Below are 18600 nucleotides of genomic sequence, written 5' to 3' on the forward strand. Positions count from 1 at the left end.
CGACCACCCTGGCCGCTGAATCAGTAGCGTCCCAGGCCACTTGCAGGGCTCCCCACACCATCACTGTGCCGTCTTCTTAGAAGACAGCAGAATGGAAAAGGGAGGTTGCCACAATTATTTGGTAATTTTAAGGACTCTTGGGTGGACAGGCAGCGCTACCCAGGCTGGAGTGGCAGAGGATATCACATTCAAGAGTTTGTCAGACTCCTCTGCAACCACCTCAATCTGTAGGTTCAAATTAGCAGCCATTCTTTTAAGGAGGGCCTGGTGCTCCTTGAAGTCACTGTGGGGACTGCCCCTTTGGGAAGGACCCGCCACTGCTTCATCTGGGGACGACGACAACTGCACCACCTGTGGAGGAGCAGATTCCCCCTTGCTCTCCAGGGACGGCTCCTTAGGCACTGGGGTTTGATGCTCCGCCCCCGTGGTGTGTTAACCCTGTGCTCCGACTCCGGTGCTGGTGGTGCCGGGGTCGATTTGTCTGAGGTGGCCAGGAAGGGCTGGTGGGAACACAGGACTGTCATTACTGGCATGCCCCACGGGTTCCAACCTGGCCATTGAGAGGGCCACTGTCCCTGCTGCCACGTGGTTGCTACAGGTGTCACGGCAGTCTTGGAGAGGGAATGAACTCCTGGTCCAACTCGGACCACTGCTCTTCCGGCAACCAGGGCGGAGCCGCTGAGGCCTGAGTTTGCCAACTGACTTTGGTTGGTGACTGGCAAGGCGCGAATGAGGAACAACGTCTGCCCAATGAATGGTAGCAGGGTCAAGGGGATCAGTGCCATGACAAAGAGCAGCCCTGCCCTGGCGGGGACGATGTCTGGGAGACTATCTGGGTGAAGGCGACCTGGGACATGGCGAACTGTGACCGGGATCCCCTACAACTCTGCACAGTCAGATCCCTGGTTGGGCTGGGGGGGGGTGTCTGATCTCCACGGTACCCCCATGGGTGGGCACATGGCCTGACATTGGTCCTTTGCCCAAGGCCCCTTTTCCTTCCAGTGCCCGGGGGGGGGGGAGGGGCGCTCTTCTTTTGCTGCTTCTTAGGCACCAGCAAGGGGGAATGGTGCCGGGTGGAGCACTCAGCACCAAAGCTGAAGTGCTCGGCATGGAGTCCGAGTGGGAGGGCTCTGATGCAGGACGAAGCACTGCCTCCATGAGGAGGTTCCTCAGACAGATATCACATTCCTTTTAGTTCTAGGTTGAAAGATTTTACAGATTTGACACTTATTCTTTCTATGCGAGTCCCCCAAACACTTCAAGCAGCTGTCATGGGGGTCACTGATAGGCATCGGCCTGCTGCATGTCGAACATGGTTTGAAGCTGGGAGAGCAGGGCATGCCCCGCTCCGGGACAAAGTCCCAGCCAGGACCCTAACTACCAACTAACCTAACACTTAACTTAATGGCTAACTAAATACCTACAAACTATGTTCAAAGAAGATAACAAAGGCTGTAAAGAACTGTTAATGCTCTTGTGATCTGCAAGACAAAGTGCTCCAACCATCACGAGCAGTAAGAAGGAACTGAGAGGGCATACAGTTGGCGGTGCCTAATATACTGACACACGAGCGCAGCACTCAAGGGGGCGCCACAGCCGACCCTACAGATACCGCTAAGGCAAAAGTCTCTGACAACTGCACGTGGGCGCACACACACACACACACACACACACACACACACACACCTAGAATGAGAACATAAACGTAAGAACGGCCATACTGGGTCAGACCAAAGGTCCATCCAGCCCAGTATCCTGTCTACCGACAGTGACCAATGCCAGGTGTCCCAGAGGGAGTGAACTTAACAGGTAATGATCAAGTGATCTCTCTCCTGCCATCCATCTCCTCCCTGTGACAAACAGAGGTTAGGGACACCATTCCTTACCCATCTTGGCTAATAGACATTCATGGACTTAACCTCCATGAATTTATCTAGTTCTCTTTTAAACCCTGTTATAGTCCTAGCCTTCACAACCTCCTCAGGCAAGGAGTTCCACAGGTTGACTGTGCACTGTGTGAAGAAGAACTTCCTTTTATTTGTTTTAAACCTGCTGCCCATTAATTTCATTTGGTGCCCCCTAGTTCTTATATTATAGGAACAAGTAAATAAATAACTTTTCCTTATTCAATGGAATCGACATGAGCAAGCACTTAAACTTATTCTTCTTCAATAGTCTGGTGACTGTTAGGTTTAACCCTCCTGTATAATGCAAAGAGATCAGCTGTAGCACAACTTATGCATTCTTTCAAGTACATTCTATAGTCAGCTGGGCATCTGCTCTCACACAAAAAAAGATTAGGCAGTAAAAGGAAAAAAAACCCCAGACAGTTTCCAGTTCTGCAATCCTTTTCCTCCCTCTCCATATACAGAGCTGCCATTTAGTACAGTCTGACAGCAAAGGAGGAAGAGATTTCAGTCCAGTATTGGAGCAGAGTTGGTTCTTGTTCCAGGTGGCTTACAATTTACCCCACCACCCCGTGCACCTAGCTACAAAATATAACGGGGCAAGCAGCTAGCATGCTGCAGAGATAGTGCAAGCATTTGGCTTATGGACTATCTTACCTGACTTTGCCTTCATATTGTCCATAGAACAAATGCTGCCGACTCATCCATTCAGCCATTACAAATTCCAAAGCAGGCTTGCCAGTTGGCCCAGGGAGACTACTCAGGAACTCTAACAAGGGCTCCAGCTGGGAGTGAACCAGGTGAGCAAATACCATGATCAAGGACTACAAAAAAAAAGGAAAACTAGCTGTACATATGTAATAACCAACAATTAAGTGTTTTCTCTTCACTAAACCCCTGGAGGCTTCATGCGTTTGCTAACACTAAAAGGCGTACAGATCCCTGCAAACCTGTCCACTAACCAAGAAAGCAAGTGAATTAGACAAGGAGTGAGTGCTTGTCACCTTATTTAGACCACAGAATGAGACAGAACAAGTTAAACTTCTCACTTGCATCTGAAACCCACAACCCCTCCTAAAGCAAGGACAAAAATGACTAAACCAGCAGAGGTGGCACTGGGCTCTCCACCAGAAAAAATAATGATTTACATCATGGTAGCACCTAGAAGATGCAATAAAGATCAGGGCATCATTGTGCTGGATGCTGTACATATAGACAGAGACAGTCCCTGCCCTGAAGACCTTCTAACCTAAACAGACAAGAAAGAGAGAGTGGGAGAAAGGCTCTTACCCCTTTTCCAGTTGAGGCACAGACATTAAGTCACTTGCCCACAGACATACACCCAAGATTAGGCAGTAAAAGGAAAAAAAAACCCAGTTTCCAGTTCTGCAATCCTTTTCCTCCCTCTCCATATACAGAGCTGCCATTTAGTACAGTCTGACAGCAAAGGAGGAAGAGACTTCAGTCCAGTATTGGAGCAGAGTTGGTTCTTGTTCCAGGTGGCTTACAATTTACCCCACCACCCCGTGCACGTAGCTACAAAATATCTCCCAAGTCCTAGCCCAGTGCCTTCACCACAAGACTATCCCCATTCCCCCTTCTCATGAAACCCAACCCAATAGCACTTCTCCAATGGAGATGAACCACCTGGCTTAGTAACTGCACTGCTCACCTTCCTGAAAACTTTCAGTTTTTGGTTACACGGTGTAGCTTTCCAAGGTTCTGACTCAAAGACCAAGCAGTTAAAAATGAACAATATTCTTAAACTTTAATAAGAAAAGCAGGAATCTACATTTTTAAAATAGCCTCTGTTTCTGTTTATTAGAATGCAGCTGGGACCTACATTCTTTTTTCTTAGGTGACCTTGCATTTGGCTGCATTAAAATATATTTGAATGAGCACCAGTTTACCAGCATTGTTCTGTATAACAAATAAAACAAGACATAGTATTCCAGTAATGGCTTCACTACTGTGTTATATAGCGGTAACATCATCTCTCTACTTCTGCTTGATATTTGCCTATTTACTGTTCTCTAAGAAAACACCACTCAACTTCTAGAAGAGACTGAGTGATATTCCTAGCTCTCAAGTACACCTCAACTGAAATTTCAGTAGGAAGTGCCAGAGTCAGGAGATGGCTAACAACATGTGTGATGAAAGTCTTTAAATTCATATTCCTCTGATCCCACAAGGCAGGAACTATGTCCACAGGATAACCATTTTTGTAGCATATCTAGAATCTGCAATTGCATAGGTAGTGGATACACAGGCATGTAATGTAAACTTGTACTTCCAGTGACAGGCAGTGTTTCTCTTCCTGACACTTAGAACCATTGCTTCCAGTGGGCCTCCCAGCCTGCTCACCTGCATTACACTGAGTGTCTCTGCTTGTTGCATTTTGCTAAGGATTGCTCTCAGAATCTGGTCCAGGTTCTCTCCCAGCTCACTTCCTGCTTTTGAAATCAGTGTGGAGACTAGTCTGCCCACAAAAGCAGCTGTGAACTCTGAGGTCCGTGGATCCAGGAGTTGACTCACCACCTGCATGACATACCACAGCCCATTGTGGCCTTGCTCATCATGCCATTGTGCAATCTGTTCTAGTGCTACTGAGACGTATGCACGCAGACACTCACCACCATTCTGAATACAAGAGAGAGAATTACTGTGTTAGAACCATCAGACTCTCAAAATCAACTGTATATGTTGTGGGCACCCCCCAAGTAACCAAAGAGAATACCCATTTCACCACAGCACAAAGCATTTTAAACAGGAAGAAAGAATTAGTAGACAAGATAAAAAGAACAGGCGTACTTGTGGCACCTTAGAGACTAACTTAGAGGTGCCACAAGTACTCTTGTTCTTTTTGCGGATACAGACTAACACGGCTGCTACTCTTAAAGTAGACAAGATGTGTGTGATGGGTAAAATGGTGGAAGTTGTGAGAGACCCAGTGCTCAGAAGACCTGGAGTGCGAGTATCTGCAATTCTGTTTCATTAATCTAGTATGCAGATACATTCCAAGAGATTCTGAACAGCAGCTAGAGAGCAGCATGAGGGACAAACATGATCCAGATTTCTACAGTAAAGCTCTCTATTTCAAAAAAGACTGCAGTGCAGCAATCCAGCACACCGTATTCACCTTATTCTCGCTGGAGCACTGCTCAGTGGGACCTGTTTTCATGGGCCACACCCACGTGGGAAACGGAAGTTAGAACCACAAAGTTGCTTTTCTCTGTTTGAAGGTCAGGGTGAGTAACTGACCCACCTTGGTCTATTCACAAACATGTTTTGGGAGTTGAAAGGGTCAGAAGGCCTTGCTTCCTATAACCTGGAAAGTCCCAATTCCTTGCTTAGAGCTGCTCTGATGACCTCATCAGGCAGCAGCAGTGGCTACTGGTAGATAGAGGACAAAAGGTGCTGGTGTCCCTTTCCTACTCACCTGCAAAGGCTCTGGGAGTTTGGTGGAGGGGAAAAGGAAGAAAATATGGTGAGGCAGGAACTGGCCAGGACGGGGGAGCAGCAGAAAAGCAACCACTACTCAGAGAGAGTTAGGTGTTCTGAGGAAATCAGGGACCAATAGCAAGCAGTGACGCCTGCCCTGAGCATTTTCACTCCCCCTGCTTCTTTAGCCACTTTCCTTTGATAAATGCTGCCAACTGGGGCAAGAGGGGAATTGGGATCAAATCTGATTTTCCCCCTTGCCTCCTGTTTTCCCCCACTTGAATTAACAGGGGTGTCTTGTCTACTTTGAAGCAAGGCCTGGGCTCCCCATGCCGAGGCTGCTTTGACAGAAAGCCTCTGCCAGGCAGGTTAATTACAAGGGAAAAAAGAGACATGTTCCTGGCACGCTCCAGAGTCCTAAAGAGAAAAGACCAAGACTGGTCCTGACCTGCCAGTTAAAAGAAGGATCAGCAAAACTCACCACAGACACCAAAATGAGGATGGCAACAATTATTTATAAAAGATAGGAATGGCACTCAGGCTTCTGGCAAACCGCCAGTGTGGCTGCTGGTGGGATCAGACTGAGCCCCCAAAAGGCAAAATGATCCCTTAAAGACTAGATAAAGCACAACAAGTGACTGACTTGTGTCATCCAATGCTTTTTGACTGACATGACCCTGCAGTCCCTTCCCCTTCCCTATAGACGTTACCTGCATGGTAGCATTGTCATCCGTGTGCAGGCTGCACTGAGCCACCGCAGGGAATGCTTGGCAGATCAAGAGCTGGGAAAGAGGAGGTTTCGTATTCCTCACAACAGTGGTTAATATATCAATAGAAGTCTGAAAGGGGAAAGCACACAAATAGAAGCTCTTTTAAACAGCAGTCCCAGCACTGTAACTCAACATTTTCACAAAGCCTGGAAGGGCAGGGTAAGATGTGAAGGCCTACCTGGTAATGGGGGAGGGCACACAACAGTGACAGTGCAGATTCTCCTGTGCTGCCTCGCTCACACAGGGACGGGGGGGAGGGGGAGGGGGGGATTGATTTTGTTTTCTTCAAAGCGGGCTCCTTTTTAAAAGTTGCAGAAATGCTTTGGTTACTAGTGAGTGCAGGAGATGTCACCCATCACACACACTGCAGATTGAACAGGAGTCTTATAAGGATGATTTCCTAAGAACAGAGCCTTATTTCTACCCCTAACCCATTTCAAACCCCTGCTGCCAGTCACCAGCACTTGATAGATATGGAGCAGGCAGCTGAATGACAACAGATGGAGCATTCAGCAGCAGCTCTTTCCCTGTACAGGAAGCACATTATTTCGGTAGCAGGTAAAGGCCAATGTTCAGCAGCAGGTAGTTTGTAACCCCCCTTTTCCAAATAAGGAAGCTTTTTAGCATCAGTTGTGTGTGTCCAAGTGGTTCTGATCACTCCCAGTTCACAAGGCTTCATGGGATGGATTACACTTTGTAAGAAAACAAAGCAGATTTTTCAGCTTTTACCTCTATAACATGTCTCAGAAAAACTACCACTAGGGAGGTTTGAAGATAGCAGGTAGCCAATAGCAAAGGTACTTTCACAGTCACCCTTGACAACATGCTGTTCTGCTGGTATACAGATGCACCTGAAGTTATTTTAAAAAGGCTTGTGTGGTGAAACATTTCAGTTAATCTGATTCACCTAAAGGAATCAAGGGCAAACCAGAAAGGACGTTTATAAATACTGCAGGAGGACTGAATATCTCTTCCTCTTATCAACTATGCACCCTTAAAATGTAAGAGTAGGGGTCTTCAGCAAGATAGCCTCCCTCAACCGGCAGAAAGCTCAAAAGGGGATTCAACAAAAATCACTTATTTTAAAAAGTGCTTCTCAACATGCAAGCAGGTTCTCAAAAGGCTGGGCTGAGCAATATGAAAAATATGCATGTAGCCATTCCATTTGTATCTATTCAAATCACATGTGACACTACCCACAAATGCCCCTGCACTGGCAGTTAGTGCAGAACAACTGACTCCCCTTACCAGTTAATTCAAATTTTAGTTCAATAGTGGCAAGAGTGACAGTGCATATGTACATTTATCTCTATGATCGCACTTTATATCATTCCATTTGATTTTAAAAGGGGTGCATGTTATAATAAAGGGTTAATCAATTGTCAGAATAAGACAGGTCAATAGATTGCTCATAACTAAGGCTACGTTTTAGTTATGGGTATTTTTAGTAAAAGTCATGGACAGGTCACAGGCAGTAAATGAAAACTGACTGTCTGTGACCTGTCCATGGCCTGGTCTACACTACAGGGTTAGGTCGAATTTAGCTGCATTAGGTCAATTTAAACAATGACTGTGTCCACACAACCAACCCCGTTCCGTCGACCTAAAGGGCTCTTAAAATAGACTTAGTGCCAGTGAGCTTTTAAACATCCAAAGGCACATTCTACCACCATTCTGCACTTGCTCAGCCTCTAGTTGAACTGCTCTTTACTACTGTCCAGGCTGCCTATGAAGGCTTCATGAGCAAGGGGTAGGCTGGGTCCCCAAGGATAACTATTGGCATTTCAACATCCCCAATGGTAATTTTCTGGTCTGGGAAGTAAGTCCCTTCTTGCAACTGCTCGAACAGCCCGGAGTTCCTAAATATGCGAGCGTTATGCACCTTTCCCAGTCATCCCATGTGATGTCGGTGAAACGTCCCTTGTGATCCACCAGTGCTTGCTGTACCATTGAGAAGTACCCCTTGTGGTTCACATACTGGTTGGCAAGGTGGTCCGGTGCCAAGATGGGGATATGCGTTCTGTCTATTGCCCCACCACAGTTAGGGAACCCCACTGCAGCAAAGCCATCCAGTATGACCTGCACATTTCCCAAAGTCACTACCCTTGATAACAGATCAATGATTGCATTGGATACTTGCATCACAGCAGCCCCCACAGTAGACTTGCCCACTCCAAATTGATTCCCGACTGACCAGTAGCAGTCACGTGTTGCAAGCTTCCACAGGGCTATCGCCACTCGCTTCTCAACTGTCAGGGAAGCTCTCCTCTTAGTATTCCTGCGCTTCAGGGTGGGGGAAAGCAACTCACAGAGTTCTGGAAAAGTGGTCTTACGCATGTAAAAGTTTCGCAGCCACTATGAATCATTCCATACCTACAACACTATGCGGTCCCACCAGTCTGTTCTTGTTTGCCTGGCCCAGAATTGGCATTCCACTGTATCAACCAGCCCCACTGCTGCCATGATGTCCCAATTGCCACAGCCCGTCCTTTCAGGAATGTCTGTGTCCATGTCCTCATCAAAATCCTCCTCGTGCTGGTGTCTCTTAGCCTGGTTCTGCATATACTCCAGGATAATGCGCGAGGTGTTTACAATGCTCACAACAGCAGTGCTGATGGTGAGTTGAGCAGGCTCCATGCTTGCGGGGTATGGCGTCTGCACAGGTAACCGAGGAAAAAAGGCGCGAAACGACTGTCTGCCATTGCTTTCACGGAGGGAGGGGCGACTGATGACATGTACCCAAAACCACCTGCGACAATGTTTTTGCCCCATCAGGCATTGGGAACTTAACCCAGAATTCCAATGGGCAGCGGGAACTGTGGGATAGCTACCAGTCAGCAGCGAACCAGCTGAGCGGCGAACAGCAGAGGCTAACAGCAGGAGTTTGCCTGGGAGCTGTCCAAGAGGAGGTACGCTAAGTGCTGCATTAGGGGGGCTGTGTTGGTGAGTATCTGAGTGCCTGCTGCTGGGACAGTTGGTCAGTTTGACCGTGTGCTTGATTGCTTGCTTGTTTGTTTGAAAAGTGTGAATTGGGAGTGCTTTGTTCCAGATGGGCCTTGAGTGGGCCTGACTGGTATATAAGGGCAGTCAGCAGCGAACCAGCTGAGCGGCGAACAGCAGAGGCTAACAGCGGGAGTTTGCCTGGGAGCTCGCGTGGGGAGAGCGCACTGAGGCTTTCATCTGCAGGTTTCTCCGAGTAGTTCCTGCAACAGTTGAGGAAGCTCCTAAGAGGACGGTGATATGGAAGGTGAGCGATCAGCTGTTGTAACCTGCACAGGTTGTGCCATGTTTGTCTTTCTTCCGCAGGACAGAAGTGACTTTGTCTGTACAAAGTGCAAGCTGGTCTCCATATTGGAGGAGAAGGTTCGAGGGCTGAAGAAACAAGTATCGACTCTGCGTTGCATAAGGGAAAATGAAGATTTCCTGGACAGACGTCAGGAGATGCTTCTACGGCCACAATGTTCTGAAGATTCAGAGCAGGCGCAGCAGGGACAGAAGGATTGTGAGGAGGTTTGGCAGCATGTGACCTCCAGAAGAAGAAAGAGGAGCGTCCATGCACCAGCAATGGAGATACAGGTGAGCAATCGTTTCCATGTTCTCTCTACAGGTGCTAATGCGGAGAGTGGACTAGATGGCCCATCTGAGGGAAGGGAGCAGAAGGAGACTCCACCGATTGGAAGGCAAAAGATGCACTGTCCTAGGGATGCGGGTTCCACGACCACCACTCCCAAGAGGAGGAGGAGGGTGGTGGTGGTCGGGGACTCCCTCCTCAGGGGGACTGAGTCATCTATCTGCCGCCCTGACCGGGAAAACCGAGAGGTCTGCTGCTTGCCAGGAGCTAGGATACACGATGTGACGGAGAGACTGCCGAGACTCATCAAGCCCTCGGATCGCTACCCCTTCCTGCTTCTCCACGTGGGCACCAATGATACTGCCAAGAATGACCTTGAGCGGATCACTGCAGACTACGTGGCTCTGGGAAGAAGGATAAAGGAGTTTGAGGCGCAAGTGGTGTTCTCGTCCATCCTCCCTGTGCAAGGAAAAGGCCGGGGTAGAGACCGTCGAATCGTGGAAGTCAACGAATGGCTACGCAGGTGGTGTCGGAGAGAAGGCTTTGGATTCTTCGACCATGGGATGGTGTTCCAAGAAGAAGGAGTGCTAGGCAGAGACGGGCTCCACCTAACGAAGAGAGGGAAGAGCATCTTCGCCAGCAGGCTGGCTAACCTAGTGAGGAGGGCTTTAAACTAGGTTCACCGGGGGAAGGAGACCAAAGCCCTGAGGTAAGTGGGGAAATGGGATCCTGGGAGGAAGCACAAGCAGGAGAGTGCAAGAGGGGAGGACTCCTGTCTCATGCTGAGAAAGAGGGACGATCGTTGAGTTATCTTAAGTGCCTATACACAAATGCAAGAAGCCTGGGAAACAAGCAGGGAGAACTGGAAGTCCTGGCACAGTCAGGGAACTATGATGTGATTGGAATAACAGAGACTTGGTGGGATAACTCACATGACTGGAGTACTGTCATGGATGGATATAAACTGTTCAGGAAGGACAGGCAGGGCAGAAAAGGTGGGGGAGTTGCATTGTATGTAAGAGAGGAGTATGACTGCTCAGAGCTCCGGTATGATACTGCAGAAAAACCTGAGTGTCTCTGGATAAAGTTGAGAAGTGGGAGCAACAAGGGTGATGTCGTGGTTGGAGTCTGCTATAGACCACCAGACCAGGGGGATGAGGTGGATGAGGCTTTCTTCTGGCAACTAGCAGAAGTTGCTAGATCGCAGGCCCTGGTTCTCATGGGAGACTTTAATCACCCTGATATCTGCTGGGAGAGCAATACAGCGGTGCACAGGCAATCCAGGAAATTTTTGGAAAGCGTAGGGGACAATTTCCTGGTGCAAGTGCTGGAGGAACCAACTAGGGGCAAAGCTTTTCTTGACCTGCTGCTCACAAACAGGGAAGAACTAGTAGGGGAAGCAAAAGTGGATGGGAACCTGGGAGGCAGTGACCATGAGATGGTCGAGTTCAGGATCCTGACACAAGGAAGAAAGGAGAGCAGCAGAATATGGACCCTGGACTTCAGAAAAGCAGACTTTGACTCCCTCAGGGAACAGATGGGCAGGATCCCCTGGGAGAATAACATGAAGGGCAAAGGGGTCCAGGAGAGCTGGCTGTATTTTAAAGAATCCTTATTGAGGTTGCAGGAACAAACCATCCCGATGTGTAGAAAGAATAGTAAATATGGCAGGCGACCAGCTTGGCTAAACAGTGAAATCCTTGCTGATCTTAAACGCAAAAAAGAGGCTTATAAGAAGTGGAAGATTGGACAAATGACCAGGGAGGAGTATAAAAATATTGCTCAGGCGTGCAGGAGTGAAATCAGGAAGGCCAAATCACACTTGGAGTTGCAGTTAGCAAGAGATGTTAAGAGTAACAAGAAGGGTTTCTTCAGGTATGTTAGCAACAAGAAGAAAATCAAGGAAAGTGTGGGCCCCTTACTGAATGAGGGAGGCAACCTAGTGACCGAGGATGTGGAAAAAGCTAATGTACTCAATGATTTTTTTGCCTCTGTCTTCACGCACAAGGTCAGCTCCCAGATTGCTGCACTGGGCAGTACAGCATGGGGAGAAGGTGACCAGCCCTCTGTGGAAAAAGAAGTGGTTCGGGACTATTTAGAAAAACTGGACGTGCACAAGTCCATGGGGCCGGATGCGCTGCATCCGAGGGTGCTAAAGGAGTTGGCGGGTGAGATTGCAGAGCCATTAGCCATTATTTTTGAAAACTCATGGCGATCGGGGGAGGTCCCAGATGACTGGAAAAAGGCTAATGTAGTGCCCATCTTTAAAAAAGGGAAGAAGGAGGATCCGGGGAACTACAGGCCAGTCAGCCTCACCTCAGTCCCTGGAAAAATTATGGAGCAGGTCCTCAAGGAATCAATTATGAAACATTTAGAGGAAAGGAAAGTGATCAGGAACAGTCAGCATGGATTCACGAAGGGGAAGTCGTGCCTGACTAACCTAATTGCCTTCTATGATGAGATAACTGGCTCTGTGGATGAGGGGAAAGCAGTGGATGTGTTATTTCTTGACTTTAGCAAAGCTTTTGATACTGTCTCCCACAGTATTCTTGCCACCAAGTTAAAGAAGTATGGGCTGGATGAATGGACTGTAAGGTGGATAGAAAGCTGGCTAGATCGTCGGGCTCAACGGGTAGTGATCAATGGCTCCATGTCTAGTTGGCAGCCGGTTTCAAGTGGAGTGCCCCAAGGGTCGGTCCTGGGGCCGGTTTTGTTTAATATCTTTATTAATGATCTGGAGGATGGTGTGGACTGCACTCTCAGCAAGTTTGCAGATGACACTAAACTAGGAGGCGTGGTAGATACACTAGAGGGTAGGGATCGGATACAGAGGGACCTAGACAAATTAGAGGATTGGGCAGAAAAAAACCTGATGAGGTTCAACAAGGACAAGTGCAGAGTCCTGCACTTAGGACGGAAGAATCCCATGCACTGCTACAGACTAGGGACCGAATGGCTAGGTAGCAGTTCTGCTGAAAAGGACCTAGGGGTCACAGTGGACGAGAAGCTGGATATGAGTCAACAGTGTGCTCTTGTTGCCAAGAAGGCTAACGGCATTTTGGGCTGTATAAGTAGGGGCATTGCCAGCAGATCGAGGAACGTGATCGTTCCCCTTTATTCGACATTGGTGAGGCCTCATCTGGAATACTGTGTCCAGTTTTGGGCCCCACACTACAAGAAGGATGTGGAAAAATTGGAAAGAGTCCAGCGGAGGGCAACAAAAATGATTAGGGGTCTGGAACATATGACTTATGAGGAGAGGCTGAGAGAACTGGGATTGTTTAGTCTCCAGAAGAGAAGAATGAGGGGGGATTTGATAGCAGCCTTCAACTACCTGAAGGGGGGTTCCAAAGAGGATGGAGCTCGGCTGTTCTCAGTGGTGGCAGATGACAGAACAAGGAGCAATGGTCTCAAGTTGCGGTGGGGGAAGTCCAGGTTGGATATCAGGAAAAACTATTTCACTAGGAGGGTGGTGAAACACTGGAATGCGTTACCTAGGGAGGTGGTGGAGTCTCCTTCCTTGGAGGTTTTTAAGGCCCGGCTTGACAAAGCCCTGGCTGGGATGATTTAGCTGGGAATTGGTCCTGCTTTGAGCAGGGGGTTGGACTAGATGACCTCTTGAGGTCCCTTCCAACTCTGATATTCTATGATTCTATGATTCTATGATACCTACAGTGCACTTCTCTGTAAGTCAATGCTAGCCATGGTAGTGAGGACGCACTCTGCCGACTTATGCGCTTAGTGGGGACATACGCAATCGACTATATAAAATCGATTTCTAAAAATTGACTTCTATAATTTTGTAGTGTTGACATACCCCATGACTTGTACTATATCCCTAACTAAAACTTTGGCCGGGGGGATGGGTGTGGTGCGGGTGCTCTGCGGGGGCAGTCTGGGAGTGCAGCCCGGGATCCCCGCTGGTGCTGGAAGGGGAGGGGCAAGGGGGGAGAGAAGGGTTGGGCAGCAGCGCATGGCCCAAGACCCCCACTTGTACTGTGGGGGGAGGGTTGGTGGGGCAGGCAGGCTCCCTACCCAGGCTCCACGTGTCCCTGCAGCTCTTAGGGGGAGGGAAGGCCAGGGTAGCTCTGTGCGCTATACCCACCACGTGCTCTGGCTCCACAGCTCCCATTGGCTGGGAACCGCAGCCAATGGGAGCTGCGGGGGTGGCACCTGTGGGCAGGAGCAGCACGCAGAGCCCCCTGGCCCCCTGCCTAGGAGCTGCAGGCACATGCCGTCTGCTTCTGGGGAGCCTCCCACGAGGTAAGCGCCATCCTACACCTCAACCCCCCACCTCAGCCTTGAACCCACACCCAAAATGCCCCAGGGGTTGCCTGATCTGCTTGGGCAGCCCCGGAGCCAGCCGCACTGGTTGCTGCTGAAATCATGGAAAGTCACAGAATCAGTGACTTCCGTGACAGACATGCAGCCTTACTCATAACAGCTAGTTATAATGACATAAAACCCACCTTCTACTGATGTGCTTATAACTAGGTATAATATATACTCCTCTCTGATGGATATTATAAATATTTTAATCATGTATTAATGCTTTATAAATGGAATCTCAATATAAAGCATGATCCTATATATTTTACATATATACAGTTACATGCGTGGTGTTTCATTGTGTACAGAAAGGTGCAAACTCACATGAGAGGATACGTACAGCTTGAGTTCTAACAATCTGTGCATGTACCATGTCTAGGACATGTAATGTGCATTACTGGAGAATGCCCTATTGTGAGAAAAACTTATTTCCATAGGTTGCACTATTTCAAATGGTAAGAAAGAGCTAAAGACACTTTGTAAAGACTGGAAGAAGGCTGACAGACAACAGAGAGATAAAAGATTATGATGTGCATTTCTTCCAAACCTGGAGATCTCTTTCCCCACAGAAAGATCTCAGTCACTAAAGACATCACTCAATAGTAGTTTATGAGCATCCGTTCTTGCTCTTTTCATATCAAAACAGGTTGATGGAATGGCATAATGCCAATGCTTTTATTAGCTGCAGCAAGAACCCAACCTGCAGCTAAACCATCTTTTGCCATAGTACTTACTGCACAAAGCCCTGCTGGAATCTTATCAGCAGGAGCCTGCATGATGCTGACGAGAGTTGGGATTAGTCTCATCTGCATTGGACCTTGGCAGGCTTCTATCTGTGCTAGCTCCTTAAAGATATCTTGTGCGAGAGAGGCAACAACAGGATCTAGAGCGAGAAAGCACCAGTTACTAAGACAAACTAATGAGTATTGGTCTAAAGTTTTGTTGCTATCATTTCAATAAGGTAAGCTGCAAATTTCATGACAGGAGGTTACACGAACAGTCTTTACTGGAGCATCCAGTTTACTTTCAGCCTCAGTAAGCAACTAGAAGTAATTGGAAGAAAAGTCAATCAGTTTCTGTATGGCTATATGGCATTTACTAAACAATTCTTTGTATGAAGATAGACTTTCAGTATATTTGTGTCTGTAGCCAAGGAACCAAGTACCATGCTGCACAACAAATCTGATACAACAGGGAACTGGGAATAATGCAGCATTTCACCCTCACCCCTTTGCCCTTCATTGCCCCCCAGACCAGTGCAGTAAGTACGTTTAATACAAATGATTTTTAGTATTAAACACAATTTTATGCCATCCACAAACTTGCAGCCTTCAGTCTGGGGCAGCATTTTGCAGTGACAAAGTTTAACTGCACCACAGAAATTGTCAGGGGAAAGCTGGAAGTTTTGACACCTGGGTAGGGAACCCTAGCTTTGGCACCTAGAAATATATTGAAAACTGTTATGGTTTTTGATGTACAGGAAGCAGTTTAGGCCTTCAGTATTTGGAAGGGGATTCCTTTCAGAAAAGGACAAAGTTAATTTAAAATTTGGTGGTGGTGCATTTGAATTCCTCATTCAGGCAACCCAAACAATTCTACCAGCACTCAGTTACCTCAGTGGATAGGTACCCAATATCAACAATAAATAAGCAGAACAAATTTATGTTTTTGTTAAGATATTCTACAATGAGATAGTTGAAGTTTACATATAGCTATCAAACCTAATGACAAGTTAAACTTCTCTTATACAGTTATACTGATTAAGGGTGTTTGGAGACTCAGGCTGGCATTACTGCATTACAAAGTTCATATTTTAAACATTCTTGTTGCAACCATAAGAGCTAGAGATGTACATTCATAGACCTTAAAGTGGTCAGAAGGGCTGATCAAAATCTAGTTTGACCTCCTGTATAACACAGGCCATATAATTTAATTCAGTGATTCCTTCATCAAGTCCATAACTTTGTCATCCAATCTCAATTTGAAGATTCCATGAGGTGGAAAATTCACTATGTCCCTAGGAAGGTTGTTCTAATAATCACCCTCCCTGAAACAACTGTGTGCTTATTTTCAGTTTGAATTTGTCTAGCTTCAGCTTCCATCTACTGGATCTTGTTATGTCTTTGCTAAGTTAAATGCATGTCTGGCAAAATTACATAAAAGAATGCATCCTGCTGCTCAGTTTCTCTACCTCCACATCACAGAGATACATACCTTGCTCTGGGCCTAGGACTCTGCCTTCCTGATGCAGTGACCCCTTCAAGTGGGTGCCTTAGAACAGGCAGCTCATGGCTCCAGTACTGAGCATGATCACAAGAGGCCTTCTTGAGTCCTAAAACCTATTCCCATTGAGAAAGAGACGTCTGCAGTGCTGTCCATGGTTCCCAAATCTGGTTCCAAGCCAAACCAGACCCATCTGGGACATCTCCCTACGACCTAGGGAGGAGCTGATAAGCGGGACCCATGGACCCCAGTTTGCGAAACACTGCATTAGATGTTAAAAAGATCCTAGGTCCAAACCTAGGAGGGACGCTAAATGCTGCATTGGGGTGCTGTGTCGGTGAGTATCTGAGTGTCTGTTGTGGGGACAGTTTGTCAGTTTCACCCTGTGCTTGATTGTTTGAAAAGTGTGAATTGGGAGTGCTTTGTTACAAGTGGGCCTGACTGTTATAAAGAGGCAGTCAGCTGCGAACCAGAGGAACGGCTAACAGAGGGAGTTTGATGGGGAGAGCCCATGGAGGCTTTCAACTTGCAGGCTCCTATGAGGAGTTGCTGGAACACCTGAGGAAGCTCTTAGAAGGAAGTTAATATGGATGGTGAGCGATCAGCTGTTATGACCTGCACAGGAAGTGCCATGTTTGTCTTTCTTCCACAGGACAGAAGCGACTTTGTCTGTACAAAGTGCAAGCTGGTCTCCATATTGAAAGAGAAGGTTCAAGATCTGGAGAAACAAGTATCAACCCTGCGTTGCATAAGAGAAAATGAAGATTTCCTGGACAGACATCAGAATATGCTTCTATGGGCACAACATTCTGAAGAATCAGAGCAGGCTGCGCAGCGGGGACAGAAAGACTCTGAAGAAATTTGGCAGCATGTGATCTCCATAAGAAGAAAGAGGAGCGTCCATGTACCAGCAATGCAAATATAGTTGAGCAACCGTTTTCATGTTCTCTCCACAGATACTAATGCGGAGAGTGGACTAGATGATACATCTGAGGGAAGGGAGCAGAAGGAGATTCCACTGATTGGAAAGCATGAGATGCACTGTCCTAGGGATGGGGGTTTCACGAATGCCACTCCCAAGAGAAGAAGGTGGGTGGTGGTGGTCGGGGACTCCCTCCTCAGGGAGTCATTTATCTGTTGTCCCGACCGGGAAAACAGAGAAATGTTCTGCTTGCCAGGAGCTAGGATTCACGATGTGATGGAGAGACTGCCGAGACTCATCAAGCCCTTGGATCGCTACCCTTTCCTGCTTCTCCACATGGGCACCAATGATACTGCCAAGAATGACCTTGAGCGGATCACTGCAGAATATGTGGCACTGGGAAAAAGGATAAAGAAGTTTGAGGCGCAAGTGGTGTTCTCATCCATCCTCCCTGTGGAAGGAAAAGGCCCAGGTAGAGACTGTCAAATCGTGGAAGTCAACGAATGGTTACGCAGGTGGTGTCGGAGAGAAGGCTTTGGATTCTTTCACCATGGGATGGTGTTCCAAGAAGGAGGATTGCTAGGCAGAGATGGGCTCTCCACCTAACGAAGAGAGGGAAGAGCATCTTCGCAAGCAGGGTGGCTAGCTTAGTGAGGAGGGCTTTAAACTAGGTTCACCGGGGGAAAGGAGACCAAAGCCAAGGTTAGTGGGGAAGTGGAATACCGGGAGGAAGCGCGAGCAGGAGAGTGCAAGAGGGAAGGACTCCTGCCTCATACTGAGAAAGCAGGACAATCAGCGAGTTATCTTAATGCCTATACACAAATGCAAGAAGCCTGGGAAACAAGCAGGGAGAACTGGAAGTCCTGGCACAGTCAAGGAATAACAGAGACTTGGTGGGATAACTCACATGACTGGAATACTGTCATGGATGGATATAAACTGTTCAGAAAGGACAGGTAGGGCAGAAAAGGTGGGGGAGTTGCACTGTATGTAAGAGAGCAGTATGACTGCTCAGAGCTCCGGTACGAAACTGCAGAAAAACCTGAGTCTCTCTGGATTAAAGTTTAGAAGTGTGAGTAACAAGGGTGATGTCGTGGTGGGAGACTGTTAGACTACCAGACCAGGGGATGAGGCAAATGAGGCTTTTTTCTGGCAACTAACAGAAGTTACCAGATCACAGGCCCTGGTTCTCATGGGGGATGTCAATCACCCCGATATCTGCTGGGAGAGCAAAACAGCAGTGCACAGACAATCCAGGAACTTTTTGGAAAGTGTAGGGGACAATTTCCTGGTGCAAGTGCTGGAGGAACCAACTAGGAGCAAAGCTCTTCTTGACCTGCTGCTCACAAACAGGGAAGAATTAGTTGGGGAAGCAAAAGTGGATGGGAACCTGGGAGACAGTGACCATGAGATGGTCGTGTTCAGGATCCTGAAAGG

The 18600-nt window shown here is 47.7% G+C and overlaps 1 protein-coding gene across 23 annotated transcripts in view; it reads right to left on the minus strand.

Annotated features, from left to right (window-relative positions):
* IPO9 (importin 9) overlaps window positions 1–18600 on the minus strand; it is a 257420-nt gene that overhangs the window by 102826 nt on the left and 135994 nt on the right. For all 23 annotated transcript variants that reach the window (XM_065595104.1, XM_065595109.1, XM_065595107.1 and 20 more), the window contains 4 exons: window positions 14753–14901; window positions 6059–6187; window positions 4272–4547; window positions 2565–2731 (listed from right to left, as the gene is read on the minus strand). In XM_065595104.1, the coding sequence (XP_065451176.1) occupies window positions 2565–2731; window positions 4272–4547; window positions 6059–6187; window positions 14753–14901 (721 nt within the window). The remainder of the gene's footprint in view (window positions 1–2564; window positions 2732–4271; window positions 4548–6058; window positions 6188–14752; window positions 14902–18600) is intronic.

This window comes from Chrysemys picta, chromosome 4 (assembly GCF_011386835.1).
Source record: "Chrysemys picta bellii isolate R12L10 chromosome 4, ASM1138683v2, whole genome shotgun sequence".
Taxonomy (NCBI): Eukaryota; Metazoa; Chordata; order Testudines; family Emydidae; genus Chrysemys; species Chrysemys picta.